Consider the following 17,792-nt stretch of genomic DNA (forward strand, 5'->3'; position numbering starts at 1 on the left):
CCTAGACAGCATATTAAAAAGCAGAGACATCACTTTGCCAACAAAGGTCCATCTAGTCAAGGCTATGGTCTTTCCAGTGGTCATGTATAGAGGTGAGAGTTGGACTATAAAGAAAACTGAGCACCGAAGAATTGATGCTTTTGAACTGTGGTGTTGGAGAAGACTCTTGAGAGTCCCTTGAACTGCAAGGAGATCCAACTGTCCATCCTAAAGGAAATCAGTCCTGAATACTCATTGGAATGACTGATGTTGAAGCTCAAACGCTAATACTTTGGCTACCTGATGCGAAGAACTGACTCTTGAAAAGACCCTGATGCTGGGAAAGATTGAAGGCGGAAGGAAAGGGGATGACAGAGGATGAGATGGCTGGATGGCATCACTGACTCAATGGACATGAGTTTGAGTGAACTCTGGGAGTTGGTGATGAACAGGGAGGTCTGGCATGCTGCAGTCCATGGGGTCGCAAAGAGTCGTACACGACTGAGTGACTGAACTGATCTGAACTAGGAAACTTACTGTGAGGAAATCACTGACTCACAGGGGACCCTACATAAGCTAATGTGAGGGCAGCTTTGCTGTTCTTTCCAGGATGAACCTCCTGAGGTCAATGGAAGAGCAAAGTTTTGATTCAGCAACAAACCCCTCACAGCCTTTAATATATTTACACTCACATCTTCACCAAATTGGGAAAAGTTATTTCCAGGCATATTGTTATTTGTTCTTCTGTTACAGAAGACCAAATTTTCTGTGATAACTTTAGGAAATGGTGAAACCTCTAATGTTTGGTTCTGTATCACTCTCAGGATTAAGAAAGGTATTCTCAACTCCTCTCAAATAAGGTTATTTAAAATAAAAAAATAGATGAAAATCAAATATGACATTAATTTAAATCTCAAGTAATGGACAGGTAAATAATCCTAACCATTTTCTTTTTATATAAACACTAAACATACAGGAAGAACACAGATAATTTATTTTTGCCAAGAAAAATTTGGGTTTCTACCAGAAAAATCATGATGTTTTGAATACATACAATTTCACCAGTTCACAGAGGTGTAAAGGAAGAATTAAAAAAAGAGTTTTGTATAAATATTGGTCCATTCACTAATGGCATACTGACTGGCTCATTTCTAATTTCTAATACACTCATAAGAAAAAAGAAAGTGGTTTGTCCAAGTGTTTAAGGCTTGCATTCATCTGGTCCCCCAGTTTTAAACATGTCATAATAAGAATCTCCTTCCAATTAATTGTATCTTTAATAAAACAGTTAAACCTTTCTTTTAGATATTCTAAGAAATACCTTTAATACATTACACAAGAGTAGATTTAACTCAAGACACTGATGGTGCTTTCTGTAGGTGCTTTCTATGAGGCAACGCATCACAGTATGAGGGCTCAGTGTTTGCACTCACAGTCCAGTCCCCTGCCACAGGACTATGGATGCCATCTGGTTTGCAAAGCCTGCCTGCATCCCCTGATTATATCTTTAGCTTCCTTCACTGCCGTGTGCCTGCCAGGTGAGCCGCCAACCGCTGCAAAGGCAAAGAAACAGAGAGGCCTGGTGGGGTCATTCCTAATAAGCTAGCGTGTGAATACTAATCAGTGCTGAGGAAGCAGAGGTCACCCTGGCCTGCCTATTGGCAGGTAGCAATGTGCTCTGTGGCAGATGGCAGGCATTACTGACTCTCCACAAAGGCCTAGAAGAGAAATAAGCACCAGGGCTGAATGATAGAGTTATTGAGATTCTGAGCAAGATGCAAGCAGATGTGATGTTTGCCAGTACCCACTGTAAACAATATGCCAGCAGAATTTTAAAAAAGAGCATGTGTGTACAAACATGAAACAGAATTCATTTGAGAAATGTTAACACCTTCTTCCTCTTTAACCACGTGTGCACCAAACTCAAGCTACTGTAATTAATGATCCCTCTTGAGACACTCAGCCCAGGAACACATGGTCTCCAAAATCGACAGCTTATAATGACATCAGGAAACACACTTGCAAAGATAGAAATACTTTTGTTACACTCAGAATCAAGGAATTGTAAAAATTAAAAGATACACAATAGACTGAGGTCGCTCTGAACATATATTTGATGGCTAGTCCCGACCCAGGCTGTCAAAGCTAACCTGTTTCCATGTTCCATTATCTTCAGCTGATGAAGATTTGACTTACATATCATTTTGGAATATTGTCATAACCAGGAAAAATACTTATATTACCAAAATCACAGAAATGGCAAAATTCAGCAAACATGTGCCACAGTTACAGATACTTTGGTAGAAGGAAAAGAAAATAAAAATAGTTCTTCTTTTGTGGGGAAAGAAAAGTCATGAAATGTGCATGAGAAGTGGGCAGAAGGGACAGGCACCATCCCAATGTGCCCAGTCCAGGCCCAGCTCTTAGATGAAAAACACTCCACCTCTTCAGATACTTCTCCGTCAGACTTATCCTTCACAATGCCCTGGGATATGCTGGCTACATGGGGTTAAACAAAAGTTACTCTTTATTTGGGAATAACAAAACCATAAGCATGCTCCCCTCCTAGAATGACAAGCCTTCTCAAAGGCTGCAGCAACAGGACAATGCAAATCCTTTCTTAGGATATCTCAAAGACGAACAGCCACTTGAGATAAATGGGAATAAGGGCATTTACCTCATCAACATATTTTCCCTTTTTCCTACATTATGCAAAACTCTGAAAGAGTTAAGCCGTGAGTAGAACATAAAACAAAAAGAGCTGAAATTTCATGTTTTGTAAGGGAAAAAAAAAAGGCAACCCAAAAGCAGTTTATCCAGATGCTTCCTTTTCTCTATGTAAGTTTAAGATGCATGTGTGTATAGACTTGGCATTCCAACTCCTAATTACTGGAGGAATCTTTAAAAATTCACTTTAATTAAGGTAATGAGCTTTTCTTAGATGAGTCTTACCTGGTTAGGTTCATATACCATTAGTCTGTTCTGATACTGTGCTGTGTTAGTTACTCCACCTGTAATAGATTAGCACATGTTAGCACTTTCATGAATAAGAAATGGGATAGTCCAACATAAGAATGAGATACAATTAAAGGAAAATTAGCTACTGCTGAGGATCTGTTTGTACACCCTCATGGTGAACCCATGACATAGTTAAGAAGCTTATTGTTGAAGCAGTTTCATTTTCAAGAAACATTTCAGAAGCAATCCAGTTTAGAGCAAGCAACAGGTACGCTGAGATTACCACAAGGCCCCCAATTCTGGCAAGGTGCGCCAGAATGAGGCGCAAAATATGGTGAGGGAGTGGGAGCAAGCATAGCACACTTAACACAAATCTCTACAATATATATGCCAGGGACATAGTTATATGGAAAATTCTTGTCCTTGGGTAACTTGGTCATTTTATAGCTGCAGTCTTAGGTGAGCTAACACAGTGAACAGTGATATCTTCTTTTTTTAAGGCTTTTTGATGTGGATCATTTTTAAAGTCTTTATTGAATCTGTTACAATATTGCTTCTGTTTTACATTTTTTGGCTTTCTGGCCCAGAGGCATGGAGGATCTTAGCTCCCCAACCAGGGATCGAACCCATACCCCCTGCACTGGAAGGCAAAGTCTTAACCATTGGACTGCCAGGGAATTCCCGACACAGTGATATCCTCATGTCTCTTTGGAAGAACTGTATCTAGAAAAACACACTACTTATCAAAAGAGATCTAGAGCCAGCGCTGTCCAATAGAATAAGCACCACAAACAGGAGTCACATATGCAATTTTAATTTTTCCAGTAGTTACATTAAGCAGAAAAAAGAAATCCTTTTCTTTAAACTTAATATGAATTTAACTCAATAATAATCCCCTCCCTATCTCTGAGGGATACATTCCAAGACCTGCAGGGGATGCCTGAAAGTGTAGGATGGTACCAAATGCTGTATATACTTTGTTTTTCCTATATACATATACCTATGATAAAGTTTAATTTACAAATTAGGCACAGTAAGAGATTAACAACAATAACTAATAATGAATTTGAATAATTATAAAAATATACTCTAATAAAAGTTATGTAAATGTGGACTCTTTCTCAAAATACCTTATTGTACTGTACTTATGATGATGATGATGTGGATGATATAACTGATGGGATGAAGTAAGAGGAATGACATAAATCATTTATGAAGTTTCCTGCAAGTTTTATAACCCAGGAGTATCTTCCTTGAAGACCTGGGAGCCATCCCATTGAGATGTTATCATCAAGGAAGATGATGTTCCCATCTGTCAGTTTCTATGGAGGCTAGGAGCCTAATTCTGATGGATGCAAATCAGGAAACACAAATGACCAAGCCACAGAGAAAAACATGTACAGATTCAGGGTAACTGAATGTGCTCAACACATCACACGGATCAACCTTCTTCCAAAAGTACTTTGGTATATTTCTTCTAGTTCACTCCAATGCTTAAAAACCCTATTGTTTTTCAGAGGAGTTGACTTCAGACTGCATTCTAATCTCTCTCCCCTAGTGCAATAGTCTTGAATCAAGTCTTCCTTGTCTGTTTAGCTTTGTCCAGTAAAAATTTTGCTTTGGTAGTTCAAATATTTTGGATAGGTCACGACTATCAACTCCATGGCCAGAAGTCAAATCAACCAAACACCACAGAATTAGTGCATCAGCTTAACGAAAGTGGAATAATCAGTCAATACTAATGGGTATATAAAGGAGAGGAAACCAGTCCAGGCCAACCATTACTGTCTCAATCCTGTAAGGAGAGTGTATCTTTCATGTAACTGACCATAGCTACTATCAACTGGAAGGCTTTTTTTATAAGTTCTCTCCGAAGCTTGCAACCACTTTCAAGATCACGGAAAGTGGTCTGTCTGCAGAAGAAATCCACAAAGAACAGAGAGAAATGAGCTTCCTGCCCTCAAATAGTCTTCTCTGGATTTCTCATTGAATGTCTCATTTTTTTAAAGATGAAATCAAAGAAAAAGATAATACACTTAGGAAAGCTGAGGCTGAAATACCTACGTAGAGTCAAAATGTATGTCAAATACAGAGGGATGTTTGCTTTCCCCTCAGCCTTCCTTTATTTTATCTGATTAAAACTTGAATGTCCAATAATTCTTTCTCAGCATAACTACAGAAAAGTAATCAAATCTATTGAGACTTCACAAGTCTTCAGGGTTAAAATGATTGCCAAGTGCTTTTGATCTGGCCCATAACCTCCAGATTAATGTCCAGCTTGCCTATAATCATTTCTCCAAATGAGAGGGAACAGAAGGTGAACTCCCCCCACATTATTTCAAAACTCTGACAGTCTCTCTACTTGTTTTAGAAATATGAGACAGAATTAATATCTACTGCAGTAAACTATCTGTTTATGACACCATTTGAAGATATTTACACTACAATATGTATGAGACTCTGCCCATTATAGATTAAATGTACAACCAATGGATTCGAATGCAGCTACTGCACCCTCTCTCCCAACCAGGGCACACCACTTATCTTCCTGCTTTTCAGAATTACTATTTACTCTCTTCCTCAGATGCATTTATAATACAATTTTTCCCCCTTAATCTGCGCCCAGTAATTAGATTCTTTACCCTTACATACAAATTTTCATTCTTATGACAATGTTTAGAAATGAGATATTGGGTTACTAGTTGGGGGTAAGAATAAAAGTCCTAGTTAGTTATTTGGTTGATTACTTCTAGAATGTTAAACCACAGGAGGTGCCTAAAAAGCTCAGTGCTGTAACTTTTGCCAAGTCAGGATGGCAAGGGAAAAACCTTAAGAATTGGTTCTATTGCTTTCCCCCTTTGAAACAACTTACAAATGAGCATATAAATAAAAAGCATTTCTTCTCAGTACAAAAAGTAAATTTTAAAAAAGCATCCAAGTTTGCAGCCCACATTTCTCTAGCAGTATTACTCATTTTCAGAGCTTTATCATTACATTCCCTTCACATAACACTCTTCACTTTTAGATTAATCTTCTGAAATGAGATGCTAAGGATTTGCATACAGATTTGACTATACAAAAATAGATATGGAATTAATAACAGTCTCTATATGTTTTAATTTCTCCTAGACTGGAGTACCCTTGCCTGCAGCAGTATTCCTGGCTTTGAAAGTCATCAAGCTGATTTGTCTGCTCTGGGTTATGATGCCACATGCTGCTATACTGTCCCCTGCAATCAAAGCACTTGCAAAGATAGATTCCATGCCTTCCTCTATCGAGTATATTTTATAGATTGGCAGTTTTGATCTCCCTCCCCCACCCCAGGGGGGATAATCTGCATCTTAACAGCTTTCTATAGATACATCTGTCATTAAATATGCCATCTCGTATCAGCAACCGTTTTTAAAGCCAAGTTTTCCCTAACTTTGAAGTGCCAGAGTCAAAGTTAAGACTTTTCAGCCAAAATTGAAAATGAACAACCCTGTCTTATACTTTTGAACTGTGACTTAAAGATATACGGCAGGTTCCCTCAAAGTCAAATAAGTCTTTAAAAACTGCCAGAAGGAATGAAAAGTTACCACCATGCTACCAGCAGTGAGAAATGCTTTCTATCATCAAGACAAGAGTAACACATTTTTCTTAAGCTTCCCTGTTCAGCTTCCCACAAAACGTTGTGACAAATGGATGCGTGAATGCCAGGGAGAAGATGACAGGTGACTGCCAAACAAACAACCTTTGTCTCCACTACTGCGAGCTCACTACTCCTAAATTCGTTCTGCTCAAAAGCAACAACTCACCAGTGCTGACAATGTCCATAAAATAGTGTTGGTCAATATATGTTAGTCAAGTTAGGTCAAGTGTGTTGGCTCTGCTCTTTATTTTTTTTCAGGGATCTCTGTTAAGCAGAGAGTATGAAAGTCTTTAATAGGAATCTGTGGTATCTAATGTAGCGGTAGTACCCCTACTGGAACAGAGCAGGATGCAAAGAACTGAATGTGTCCGTGCTCTTAGCTGAAATCAAGATTGCCAGGAGAAGCATCAGCAACCTTAGATATGCAGATGATACTACCCTAATAGCAGAAAGTGAAGAGAAACTAAAGAGCCTTTTGATGAAGGTGAAAGAGGAGAGTGAAAAAGTTGGCTTAAAACGTAATGTTTAGAAAAAGAAGATCATGGCATCCGTTCCCATCACTTCATGGCAAACAGATGAAGGAAAAGTAGAAACAGTGACATTTTCTTTTCTTGGGCTCCAAAATCACTGCAGATGTTGACTGCAGCCATGAAATTAAAAGATGCTTGCTCCTTGGAAGAAAAGCTATGACAAACCTAGACAATATATTAAAAAGCAGAGACATTACTTTGCCAACAAAGGTCAATCTAGTCAAAGCTATGGTTTTTCCAGTAGTCTTATATAGTTATGAGAGCTGTACCATAAAGAAGGCTGAGCGCCAAAGACTTGATACTTTAGAATTGTGGTGTTGGAGAAGACTCTCAAGAGTCCCTTGGGGAGCAAGGAGATCAACGCAGTCGATCCTAAAGGAAATCAACCTGAATATTCATTGGAAGGACTGATGCTGAAGCTCCAATACTTTGGCCACCTGATGCAAAGAGCCGACTCACTGGAAAAGACTGATGCTGAGAAAGATTGAGGCCAGGAAGAGAAGGGGGAAACAAAGGATGAGATGGTTGGATGGCATCACTGGCTCAGTGGACATGAATTTGAGCAAACTCCAGAAGATAGTGAAGGACAGGGAAGCCTGGCGTGCTGCAGTCCATGGGGTCTCAAAGAGTTGGAACTACTTAGCAACTGAACAACAACAATGGTCTTAGGGAAGATGCTCCAGGCTGGAATCCCGTCAGCCAGTTCAAGATTGTGGAAAACCATCTAGAGTTCTTTGGAGCTTTCTTGAAGGCCTGCAGTGCCAGCCTCACGGTAATCTGGGGGTAGGGGAGGGAGAATTTCAGCACAAGCTGTGTTATGTGTCCCCCCTTACAGCTCCTTTATGACTCTATTCTGGGGTAAGCCATTTAGCAGCCAAGCCCAGGTTCCTCATATGCAAAACGGAGACTGGAACCTCTCTCTCGGGCTTCAAGTGAATGTCAGTACTTGGAATAGCAGCCATCCATAAAGGGAAGTTTACCAAGATACTGTAGTAGTTTGTTCATAAAGGTTTCTTACCATTTTCATAAAAGGTACAAATGAGCATACATGGAATACTGAAAAAGTAACTAAGTATGGAATACTGAACTAATGAATGAATTTTGTAGTCTGAAATAGATTCCTTATAGTTCTTTTTTCTAATAACCAGAATTACTGACTGGTTTATAAGGGTACCGAAGATTTTTTCCTTTTTAACAGTCTTAGCTTCTGCTCTGTATGCAAACTTGCTCCAATTTGCAAAAGATTTTTTAAAACTTCACACTCATAGTCTAATTATCAAAAGAATAAACTGGCATTATTTAAGCTCATATAAGTCATTTTTTAAAAGAGGCAAACTCATTAATATTCCTTGATAAAAGGGATACCATGAGAATATTTATAATGAATGCAAAAATAAACATTTTATTATCTTATTTTTACATGAGATTATACTGCCCATATTTTGGGAGTGTTAATACTGCCACATAAACAATGAAACCCAAGAATCTTTCTACTAAATTAGCATCTTGAATAGAAGCATCCTTAATCCATACATTAAATTAAAACTAGAATCCATATTATTTCTGTCACACTTGAGGAAACCACACAAATGGATAGGTAATTAATACATTTGAAATCCTGCATAGAAAGTCTCAAATTTATAAAAACCTATAACAAAAAGATTGATGCACTTGAAAATATAAATTATATATATATATATATATATATATATGTGTCACCTAGAGTGTGCACATATAACTTCGTAACCCAAAATATGTCAAGTATGCACCATGTGTTATTGTAACTAAGTGAAATAATAAGTGATGGTAACATCCACTACAATGCAGATGTCAGCTGACCTTTAAAATCTCAATAAAATCCACTCTAACTCCAATTCCTCATTCTGCAGAAAGCTGGAATCCTGCCTCCAAAGATTCTACAGGTTCCTAGCAGGATTAAACTCTAAAGGTCACTGCCCATCTCTAGTGTGCTGGCTTTGCTGTGTTCTTGTTGAATCTTTTACCTTTTCCCTGTAATTACACAAACTCTTCAACCAGTTCCCTATTTCTATGATGTATTGGGTTGGCCAAAACGTTTGTTTGGTTAGTGAATAGGTTTTTCAATCAGGTTCCTAGTGAAAATGAAAAATATGTGTTTTCACTTAAAATCGAACAAATTTTTTGGCCCACCCAATAGCTTTACTCTTCTTCTCTCCTCTTGGGAATAAAGAAAAATGACATATTTCTCATATTCTTAGGTAGAACAGTTCGGCTCACTCTTTTTTTCTACTTTCTTTTCCTAAATTCATCTAGACAGACACAAATCGATCATCTCAACAAAGACTGTCCTCACCATGAAAGAAATGGAGCCAATTGCTGTTTTGCTGTTTTGTTTTTTACCTACTTAAGCTACCAACTTGAAAGGCCATTAGGCTATTATATTATAATATGTAATCCTTTCAGAAAACAATGTTCTAATCTAAGCCAATATATTGATACTTTAGAGTAGTCCATATTATCACGGTTCCTTTATACATTTTAACTTTATATCATTTCTGTTTCAGAATCTAAACTATAGAAACACAGATAGAAAGACGTTATCTGGGTCAACTCTGTGCCCTAAGATGGTCAGTTAAGTAGACAATCAAATGATCATTGATCCTACACAAATGTCTAGGTATGAACTATTCTGTGTATCATTAACTCTCAGTCATGCCATTTGGAAGTTCTTTTTACAATGTAAGCATCTGTTTTTGAGATCTTTCTTTTTTGTAACTGATTTGTGTGGTTTCGTGGGGGAAAGTATGGTTTTCAAAAACCAGAGACACAGAAATAAAGTTCCTTCTTCACCAAATAATCACTGTGTTATTCCAAAAAACCACTTAACCTCTTTAAGTCTCATTTCTTTAGGAGCAATGTAAGGGGAAACTAAATGCTGCTTTAAAATAAAAGGAAGTCAGTTTAGGATGAAAGCTTTGGTGATTATTTTGGAGAATGTGTAGGTGATCTGATTGCTTTCTTTGAACCATTTAGGTCTTTTAAAAGCATTGTAGAATGGTTCATTTCTGTTTGGCTTCCATCTCAGTATAATACTGTAATGGTTTTGTTTTAATCTCTCTCAGATGGGGAGTAGTAAAGGCTGGATCATAACTGGTGGAGCGGGGCATGGAAACAGAAGAAAAAGTAACTGCTGGGACCAGCTAGCTGCTGGGACCTAAAACAAAAAGATTATTTCATTCTTAGTGGAATTCCAGCTTACTAGAAACTGAGGGTAAAGAATCCGCCAGGCAGGAGATTCAGTTCAATCCCTGGGTTGGGAAGATTTCCTGGAGAAGGAAATAACCCATTCCAGTATTCTTGCCTGGGAAATCCCATGGACAGAGAAGTCTGGCGGGTTATAGTCCATGGGGTTGCAAAGAGTTAGATACAACTACTGAGCGACTAACACTTTCAAGAACTTTTTAGTGGAATGTCAAGCTATCAAGCCCCAAACTCCTCAGGAGCAAGAAACAGAGCCTCTTAGGCAGTCATTCCACATCACAACAAACTTATTTCTCCCTCAAGCAAACCTGAGGCCCTGGACCCCACCTAACTGGGATCCCAGCATGTGAACTCTTTCAGTAGATCCTCTGGGGCATTCCCAGTCTAAAAAACTTTCCATCATGAGTAAATTCAAGGATTTGCCCTCATCAACTCTGCTGCTAAGTTGCTTCAGTCGTGTCCGACTCTGTGCGACCCCAGAGACGGCAGCCCACCAGGCTCTTCCGTCCCTGGGATTCTCCAAGCAAGAACACTGGAGTGGGTTGCCATTTCCTTCTCCAATGCATGAAGTGAAAAGTGAAAGTGAAGTCACTGAGTCGTGTCCAACTCTCAGCAAGCCCATGGACTGCAGCCTACCAGGCTCCTCCGTCCATGGGATTTTCCAAGCAAGAGTACTGGAGTGGGTCGCCATTGCTGTACCACCAAAAAATAGAACAGAAATTTGCATACTGGGATACCATAATTTTGTGGTTTCTAATGTAGCATGGGTTCTGACACAATTTGTATAAATATGTTAGTTCCTTCTGTTTTCTCTCAGAAACTTTTCCCAAGTCCACTGCCCTCAGGCCCTCCTCCTGATCCTGAAATGGCACGACCTCCACCGACGACCTCCACCAACGACCTCCACCGACAACTCTGCCTCTTGCTTGACCCTCATCAGGTCCCTGCCCCTCCTCTCTCAGCTCATCTAGGTCCACACACAGCTTGTATCCTGCCCTGGAGCTGGGGGGTGCTCTCTCCTCCTGTCCAAGCCTGAGCTCCTGCCTAACTCCCACTGTCCTGTCTGGGACCCTGTGTCTGCAGTCAATACTGTATCCCCCACACTTATTCCCATTCCTGGTACCTATGAGCTGCTCTCAGCACCTGAAACCAGAAGATGCCCCGAGTCCTTCATTTCAAATCCACTCTGTCCTTCCCCTTAGCTATAAATTTGCTTAATGCACTCATTCCTCCAAAAACAGTTCCCTCCTTTGACCTAGATTTTTTTTCCTCTAGCTAATCTCCATTCTCTCCGCCAAACTTTTTTGTCTTTCCTTACGTCTTTCCTCCTTTATTCTTCCTAAAGCCAAAATGCTATTAATTTATAATGAAAAGTACAGCTGTCACCCAGACCGAAGTACGTGTGTACCTAGCACAGTACCATCTCTCCCTGCAGGATGGAGCATGTTAATAGGCAAGTTGAGGGGAAGGCTCAAGTTCAGGGAGTCAAGTTTTGATGAAATCCCAGCATTGTGCAAAGGTGGCCTATACTTGCAGCTTTCACTTCTTCACTTTCCATCTACACCTTTGACCACTGCATTCTAGCTTCTACCTTCTCTCATTCTCTTGAAACTGCTTCCAATATAACTACCAAGTAGTTCCTGGCTGAAAAATGCAGAGAAAATATTCTGGACTTGGACATCCCCACAGTCTTGGACACCTCTCACCCACCCTTCTGCTCTGGCTTCAGTTTCTGTGATGCACCTCCTCCTCTGGCCTTGCCATCGCACATTCTCAGGCTCCTTCCTTCGTACCCCTTCCTCTGCATGCTTCTCACTAGTGTTTCCCAACCTTCTGCCCCTTTCCAGACCATCTCCAGCTCCTCTGGCTCCTCGCACTCTTCACCACCTTCTCATACTTAATTTGCTCTGAGAACCTCCTCACTTCCTTTTGCTCTGAGAAACAGCAGGCAGGAAGCTAGTGAAGGAGGGTAGATGAGATGCTAGTGGTAGGGTATAGAGAGGACTTGGGGGCTGAGCAGATATAAATACCAGGCCCCCCTTAGTTGGCCTCCTCCCACCGAGCTCAGCTGCCCAGGTACACGTACAAAGTGGACCACAGGGTTTTTCCAACACTGGATGCTTGCCAGAGGCTGAGAGTTATGGAAATGGTTGGACCATGAAGCCCAAGCCTGAGCACAGGGAGGGGTTAATGGGCAAGTAGGAAGCAGCCAAAGGACCTGGGGCTAGGTGAGGCTGAAGATGCCACCAACTTCCAGGAAGCCTCTGGCTCCCCTACACTGATTACTCCCTGCTTCACACTAATTCTGTATCTTGGGAAGACATCTCTCATCACACACATCACATGACACTGTAATCATCCATTTAAAAACTGTGAGCCCCAGCATGGGACCTGCCTTTGTGTCTTTGTGGCTGCAGCACTAGCCCAGAACCAGACTCAGGGAGGTGAGGAAACTTGCTCAGTTTGCTGGCTGGCAGAGTGGAGTAAAGTTTCACACGTGCGTGAGGCCTCAGTCTGTGACCTCAGTTTACACAACCAGCCTCAGTCATGCCCCCTGCTTGCCCCTAGTATTTTGTACACAAGTTTCTTTAGATGCAATATTTGCACATTAAAGCTATAGCTGTGGCATTTTCAAAATGCTGACTATATTTTATATTGTTCTAATTATAATGAATACCAGAAAAATTAAAGTCCCTTTAATGGGTTTGAATAAATAAAAGTTATTTTAAATGGGGCAAATGCAAACTTCATCTAAATTTAATCAAGATGAAAATAAACATATATTCTAGGGAGTTAAAGAAGCCCTAGCAAATGTTCTTTCACGAATGAAATAGCTGAAAAAAAACTCTTTGATTGTCCACTCCTAGAGGGCAGGAAGTGTGTTTGCTGATTTAATCTTATGTATCCATGATCCAGCACTGACTTAATAAGGATAGACCATTTCCTGAGAGAATGAAGACAGCACTAAGCGCCACTCTTGAGGAAATGCAATGCCAACTGTCTTATCTCTAGTTTTAAGCCACTAATTTTGTGGTTAGCTTCCCATTATCCTGCTGCCAATTGGCAAAAATGAAAAGGAAGTTATTTTGCAAGATGAGTTCGGGATTCACTTTCACTCACATGAAAAAGGATCTTTTCAGTAGTTCACAAACAATCTCTTACAATGGAGAGCATGCCTTTAAAAAGTACAACAGTGGGATACTTAATGATTACTTTACTTCAGGATTGTGAATTTCAAGTAGAAATGAGGTGCGCTGGGTCACGATGTCAGATGCTAGAGGAGCCTGTAAAATCTGACTGTCTCTAACATCTTAAATCACATGCTAATGGGCATATCTACACAGCCCGATTTTCTGAATTCATCTCTGCTTGTCTCATTTTAAAAACAAGGGGCAGGTTTCCAGGTGTCCTGACCCTAAAACGGACAGCGAAGGGGAGAGTGAGCACACTGGAAATACTGAGTCTCTAAAGAAACATTCGTTTGTGTTCAATGGAACAAAAATAAGCCCCTAAAATCCACATCACCTCAGGCAAAGTTTACAAAATACCAGGAGGATGCCAATGACCGGATCCACCATCAATTAAACTGGAAAAAATTAATTATTTAGTAAAGGATAAGGAATAGCCCGAAATATTTTTATCTACTCCAAAAAGAAATCAGGGTAACACTTCTAAATCAGAGACAGTCAGGGTGAACTATATATCTTTTTTTTTTTTTAAGGGCCCCTAGCAACCCTTTCCTATCCATGGTTAGATTCACAACTGATTTTATTATAAGCTGGGCCTGAGGAAATAGGCAGACGACTGAAGGTATTAGAAATGTCACTGGTGATTGCCTCTTCTTTCCAATTAAAGATACTGTACTGTACACAGGGAAGTAAGCTTTTCATCTCAAGTACACAGTAGGGAGAAATAAACCTGAGAAAATTGTGATTGTCTTCATTAAGTATGGTTAACACAGGCAGAATGTATTAGTGCAAAAAGAGAACAAAGGAAATTATTTCCTTTCATAGTAGGGAAAAAACAAAGAGATACAGCAGCAGAAACTGAAATAAATGGATACATTTAATAAAACCAAAAAGGAAACATACAGACCCACATGGAGAGAGAAGTCAGCTAGAAGGAAAGTTATGACCAACCTAGACAGCACATGCAAAAGTAGAGACATTACTTTGCCAACAAGGTCCATCTAGTCAAGGCTATGGTTTTCCCAGTGGTCATGTATGGATGTGAGAGTTGGACTATAAAGAAGGCTGAGTGCTGAAGAATTGACGCTTTTGAACTGTGGTGTTGGAGAAGACTCTTGAGAGTCCCTTGGACTGCAAGGAGATCCAACCAGTCCATTCTTAAGGAGATCAGTCCTGGGTGTTCATTGGAAGGACTGATGCTAAAGCTGAAACTCCAATATTTTGGCCACCTCATGCAAAGAGTTGACTCATTGGAAAAGACTCTGATGCTGGGAGGGATTGGGGGCAGGAGGAGAAGGGGATGACAGAGGATGAAATGGTTGGATGGCATCACTGACTCGATGAACATGGGTTTGGGTGGACTCCGGGAGTTGGTGATGGACAGGGAGGCCTGGCGTGCTGCAGTTCATGGGGTCGCAAAGAGTCAGACTTGACTGAACGACTGAACTGAACTGAACCTGGTTGAGAGATCTAGATCTAGGCTAAGATGAGCGTCTCTGCTTTCTTAAGGCCTCACTCAAGAAAGTGTTAAGTAGTTATACCTCTAAGACTATGTAAGGGAATCTCCAGCATTTTAGAAAAAGTTTTATAGCCAAAATTAAAAATAAGGAATAATCATTAAATTATGAGTTTATACAAAATTTAGAAAATGCAATGCAAAACTTAGGAATGCAAGACCTTAGACATATGTGAAAACTGAATGAGTCAATGGAAGGAATGTTAAGCTGGAAGACAATATAAAGTACACTGATTTTATAAATCCACCATTGTTTTGTTATCTAAGTACAGATCCGTTCTTCCTAATAGTGATGACTCTCTTGTAGCCAAGTTTAAGGTTTCTTCAACAAATCTAACAGGATATAGTCCTAGCAGCTTTTTTCTTAACTGCTGAAACATATACTTAAAGAAAAAGGAATAAGTCACCAGATAAATGAGGTCTTATCTATATCAATATATAATAGCGTACACACTCATATCTAATGTTGATTTGGTATACAGGACCACTAATTTAGCCTGATTTACCCTCTTCCTTGGTCTCAATCTTCATTCATTAATTATTGAGCAATGAAATCCAGACATGAGCCAGGTTTATTCAATAAAAATCAGTGAATTGCCAATAATTGAGGCACTACCCAGAGACGCCAAGACTACAGCTGTCTCCCTAGTTACTGAAGATAGCAGAAGAAAAAGTGGGCAGAGTCCAGTGAATTTACTTTAAATGCAAGGGAGAATTTTGTTCGAGCAGATTTTAAACTAGAGAAGGTTACTGAAGGAAACTGAGTAGTTTTCACTAGTGTACTTAAAAGTGGTTATTTCTTCCAAGTACAAATATCTCTAAGTTACTCTTAGTATTTATTTGATTTGACTATTCCTCTTTGTCCTTGACACAGAAACCTAAGTTCCATTTGGGTCATAAAATGAGTATCCTCCAACTGAGAGGAGATGCAACTTTCTTCCCTAATATGCAAACCTTTCAAAGGAGTACATATGAGGTTATTTTCAACAACAGGATTGGAAACACAAGTTGATAATGTGATGTTAATAACACAAGCCTCACAGGTTCCTTCTGTAGCAATGCAAAGGCAGACATGAGAAGCTAGAAGTGGCATGTGGGTGTGAATGAGCCAAGACTGGCCCCGAGCAGGTACCTGCTGAAGCTGGGTTATAGGAGCATGGGATTCATTATATTAGTATCTCTCCTTTAATAATCAAAAGCCTTCCAAAAAAAAAAAATACAAAAAAAAGTAAAATAATCAAAACCCCCAAATAATTAGGAAGAATGGGAAAGTAAACAGGAATAAAGGACTGGGATGGCGTGAAAAACTATAATTCACAAATAAAAGGAAAATGTTATTTTAGCCAATAATTTAAACCTCTTCCCTCAATGCAAGCAATGGTTCTGACCTGGATTTATTCCCACTGTTATACCCAGCCATATGGATTAACTGGGCTTGTCTTCACCTGCCCTGTCTTTGACAGAATGGCTCCTACTCAGCCCAAGGTGAAAGGAAAAGCAAAGGACCACAAGGAGTGCGATACAATCCATGAAGATGAAAAGCTGACAATCTAAACAATATAAGGTGTGGTAGAAAAAGAGCAGTAATGGCCCATTAATTTCCATTTTTGAAATTTTACCCCAGTAATCACTGAGGAAGTCACAGAAATGTCAATTACTTCCCCTTACACTGCTCTCTATAGAAACAGGTGCCCAGTAAATGAATGTAAATTAGCTAAACTGGCATCCTTGGCTGAATTTTTCACAGACCCATGTGGCCACAACTACCAAAGCCTGACTTTTCAATTTATGAATGAAAGTGTTTTGTAATAAATCCAATCCATGAAGCTTGTTCTACCTGATATCCACAGAAGACCATCAGCCACATATCCAGCGTGACAGGACAGGGACCGGTCAAAGGACTGGACAAAAGTCCACTTGTTCTTCTTGGGGCAGTATCGCTCCACGGTAGGCAGGACCTGACGCAGTTCATTTCTGCCCCCGACAGCATACAGGTATTCATCCATGGCCCCCAGCACAAAATGCTCCCGGCAGTTTTTCATGGGTGCTATCTCTGCCCAGGAGTTACTGCGGGGGTCGTAGCGACAGGCAGTCCTCACAGCACACGTCCGACCACTGGCATGCTCAACTTCCCCTCCTGCTACAAACAGGAAGTCCCCCATGACTGCCACACAGTGGTGGCTCCTGCCCACGGGCATGGGAGCCAGCTCACTCCAGTTGGCCACGGCAGCGATGAGCGCATTCTCCTGATCCACGGGGTTGAAGTACCGGAGTTCCTTGACTTTACAGACCTCACGCTTCTTCCCACCAATGATGTACAGGGTATCCGACTGGAACCGCGGTTTGGTCCTGCGAGTCTGCCACACGGGCTGTGCGTAGATGCTCTGGTGGTATTCCAGGGCCTCGTTGACCAGAGCTGTTGCCGTCTCGCTTGCCTGGACCAGGGGGTGGGACAGGGCAACGGTGTGGAGCGTATCCACGTCCATGAGGCCGAAGCGGATATACTGCAGGAGCTCATCCAAGTACTGGTAATGGCAGCTGTGTTCCAACCACCTCACGGCTAGCTGAAACAGAGGCAGGGTGGCGGAGAGAGCACAGAGGTAAGAGCGAGCCAAAGCAAGGGGGTGCACAGGCCTTGCCATGTATTCTTTCAGACACTTCATAATTTACTAGTTTTCCTACAAACCATGTACCACTCAAATATTGCGATACCCAGTTGAGGGATATTTTTTTCCCTTTCTGCATCAGCA

General features: G+C 40.5%; 1 protein-coding gene across 7 annotated transcripts in view; it reads right to left on the reverse strand.

Annotated features, from left to right (window-relative positions):
* Positions 1-17,792, reverse strand: part of KLHL32 (kelch like family member 32) — a 177,674-nt gene that overhangs the window by 14,775 nt on the left and 145,107 nt on the right. For all 7 annotated transcript variants that reach the window (XM_068985189.1, XM_068985188.1, XM_068985187.1 and 4 more), the window contains 2 exons: positions 16,880-17,606; positions 2,932-2,990 (listed from right to left, as the gene is read on the reverse strand). In XM_068985189.1, coding sequence (XP_068841290.1) covers positions 2,932-2,990; positions 16,880-17,606 — 786 coding nt within the window. The remainder of the gene's footprint in view (positions 1-2,931; positions 2,991-16,879; positions 17,607-17,792) is intronic.

This window comes from Capricornis sumatraensis, chromosome 13 (assembly GCF_032405125.1).
Source record: "Capricornis sumatraensis isolate serow.1 chromosome 13, serow.2, whole genome shotgun sequence".
Lineage (NCBI taxonomy): Eukaryota > Metazoa > Chordata > Mammalia > Artiodactyla > Bovidae > Capricornis > Capricornis sumatraensis.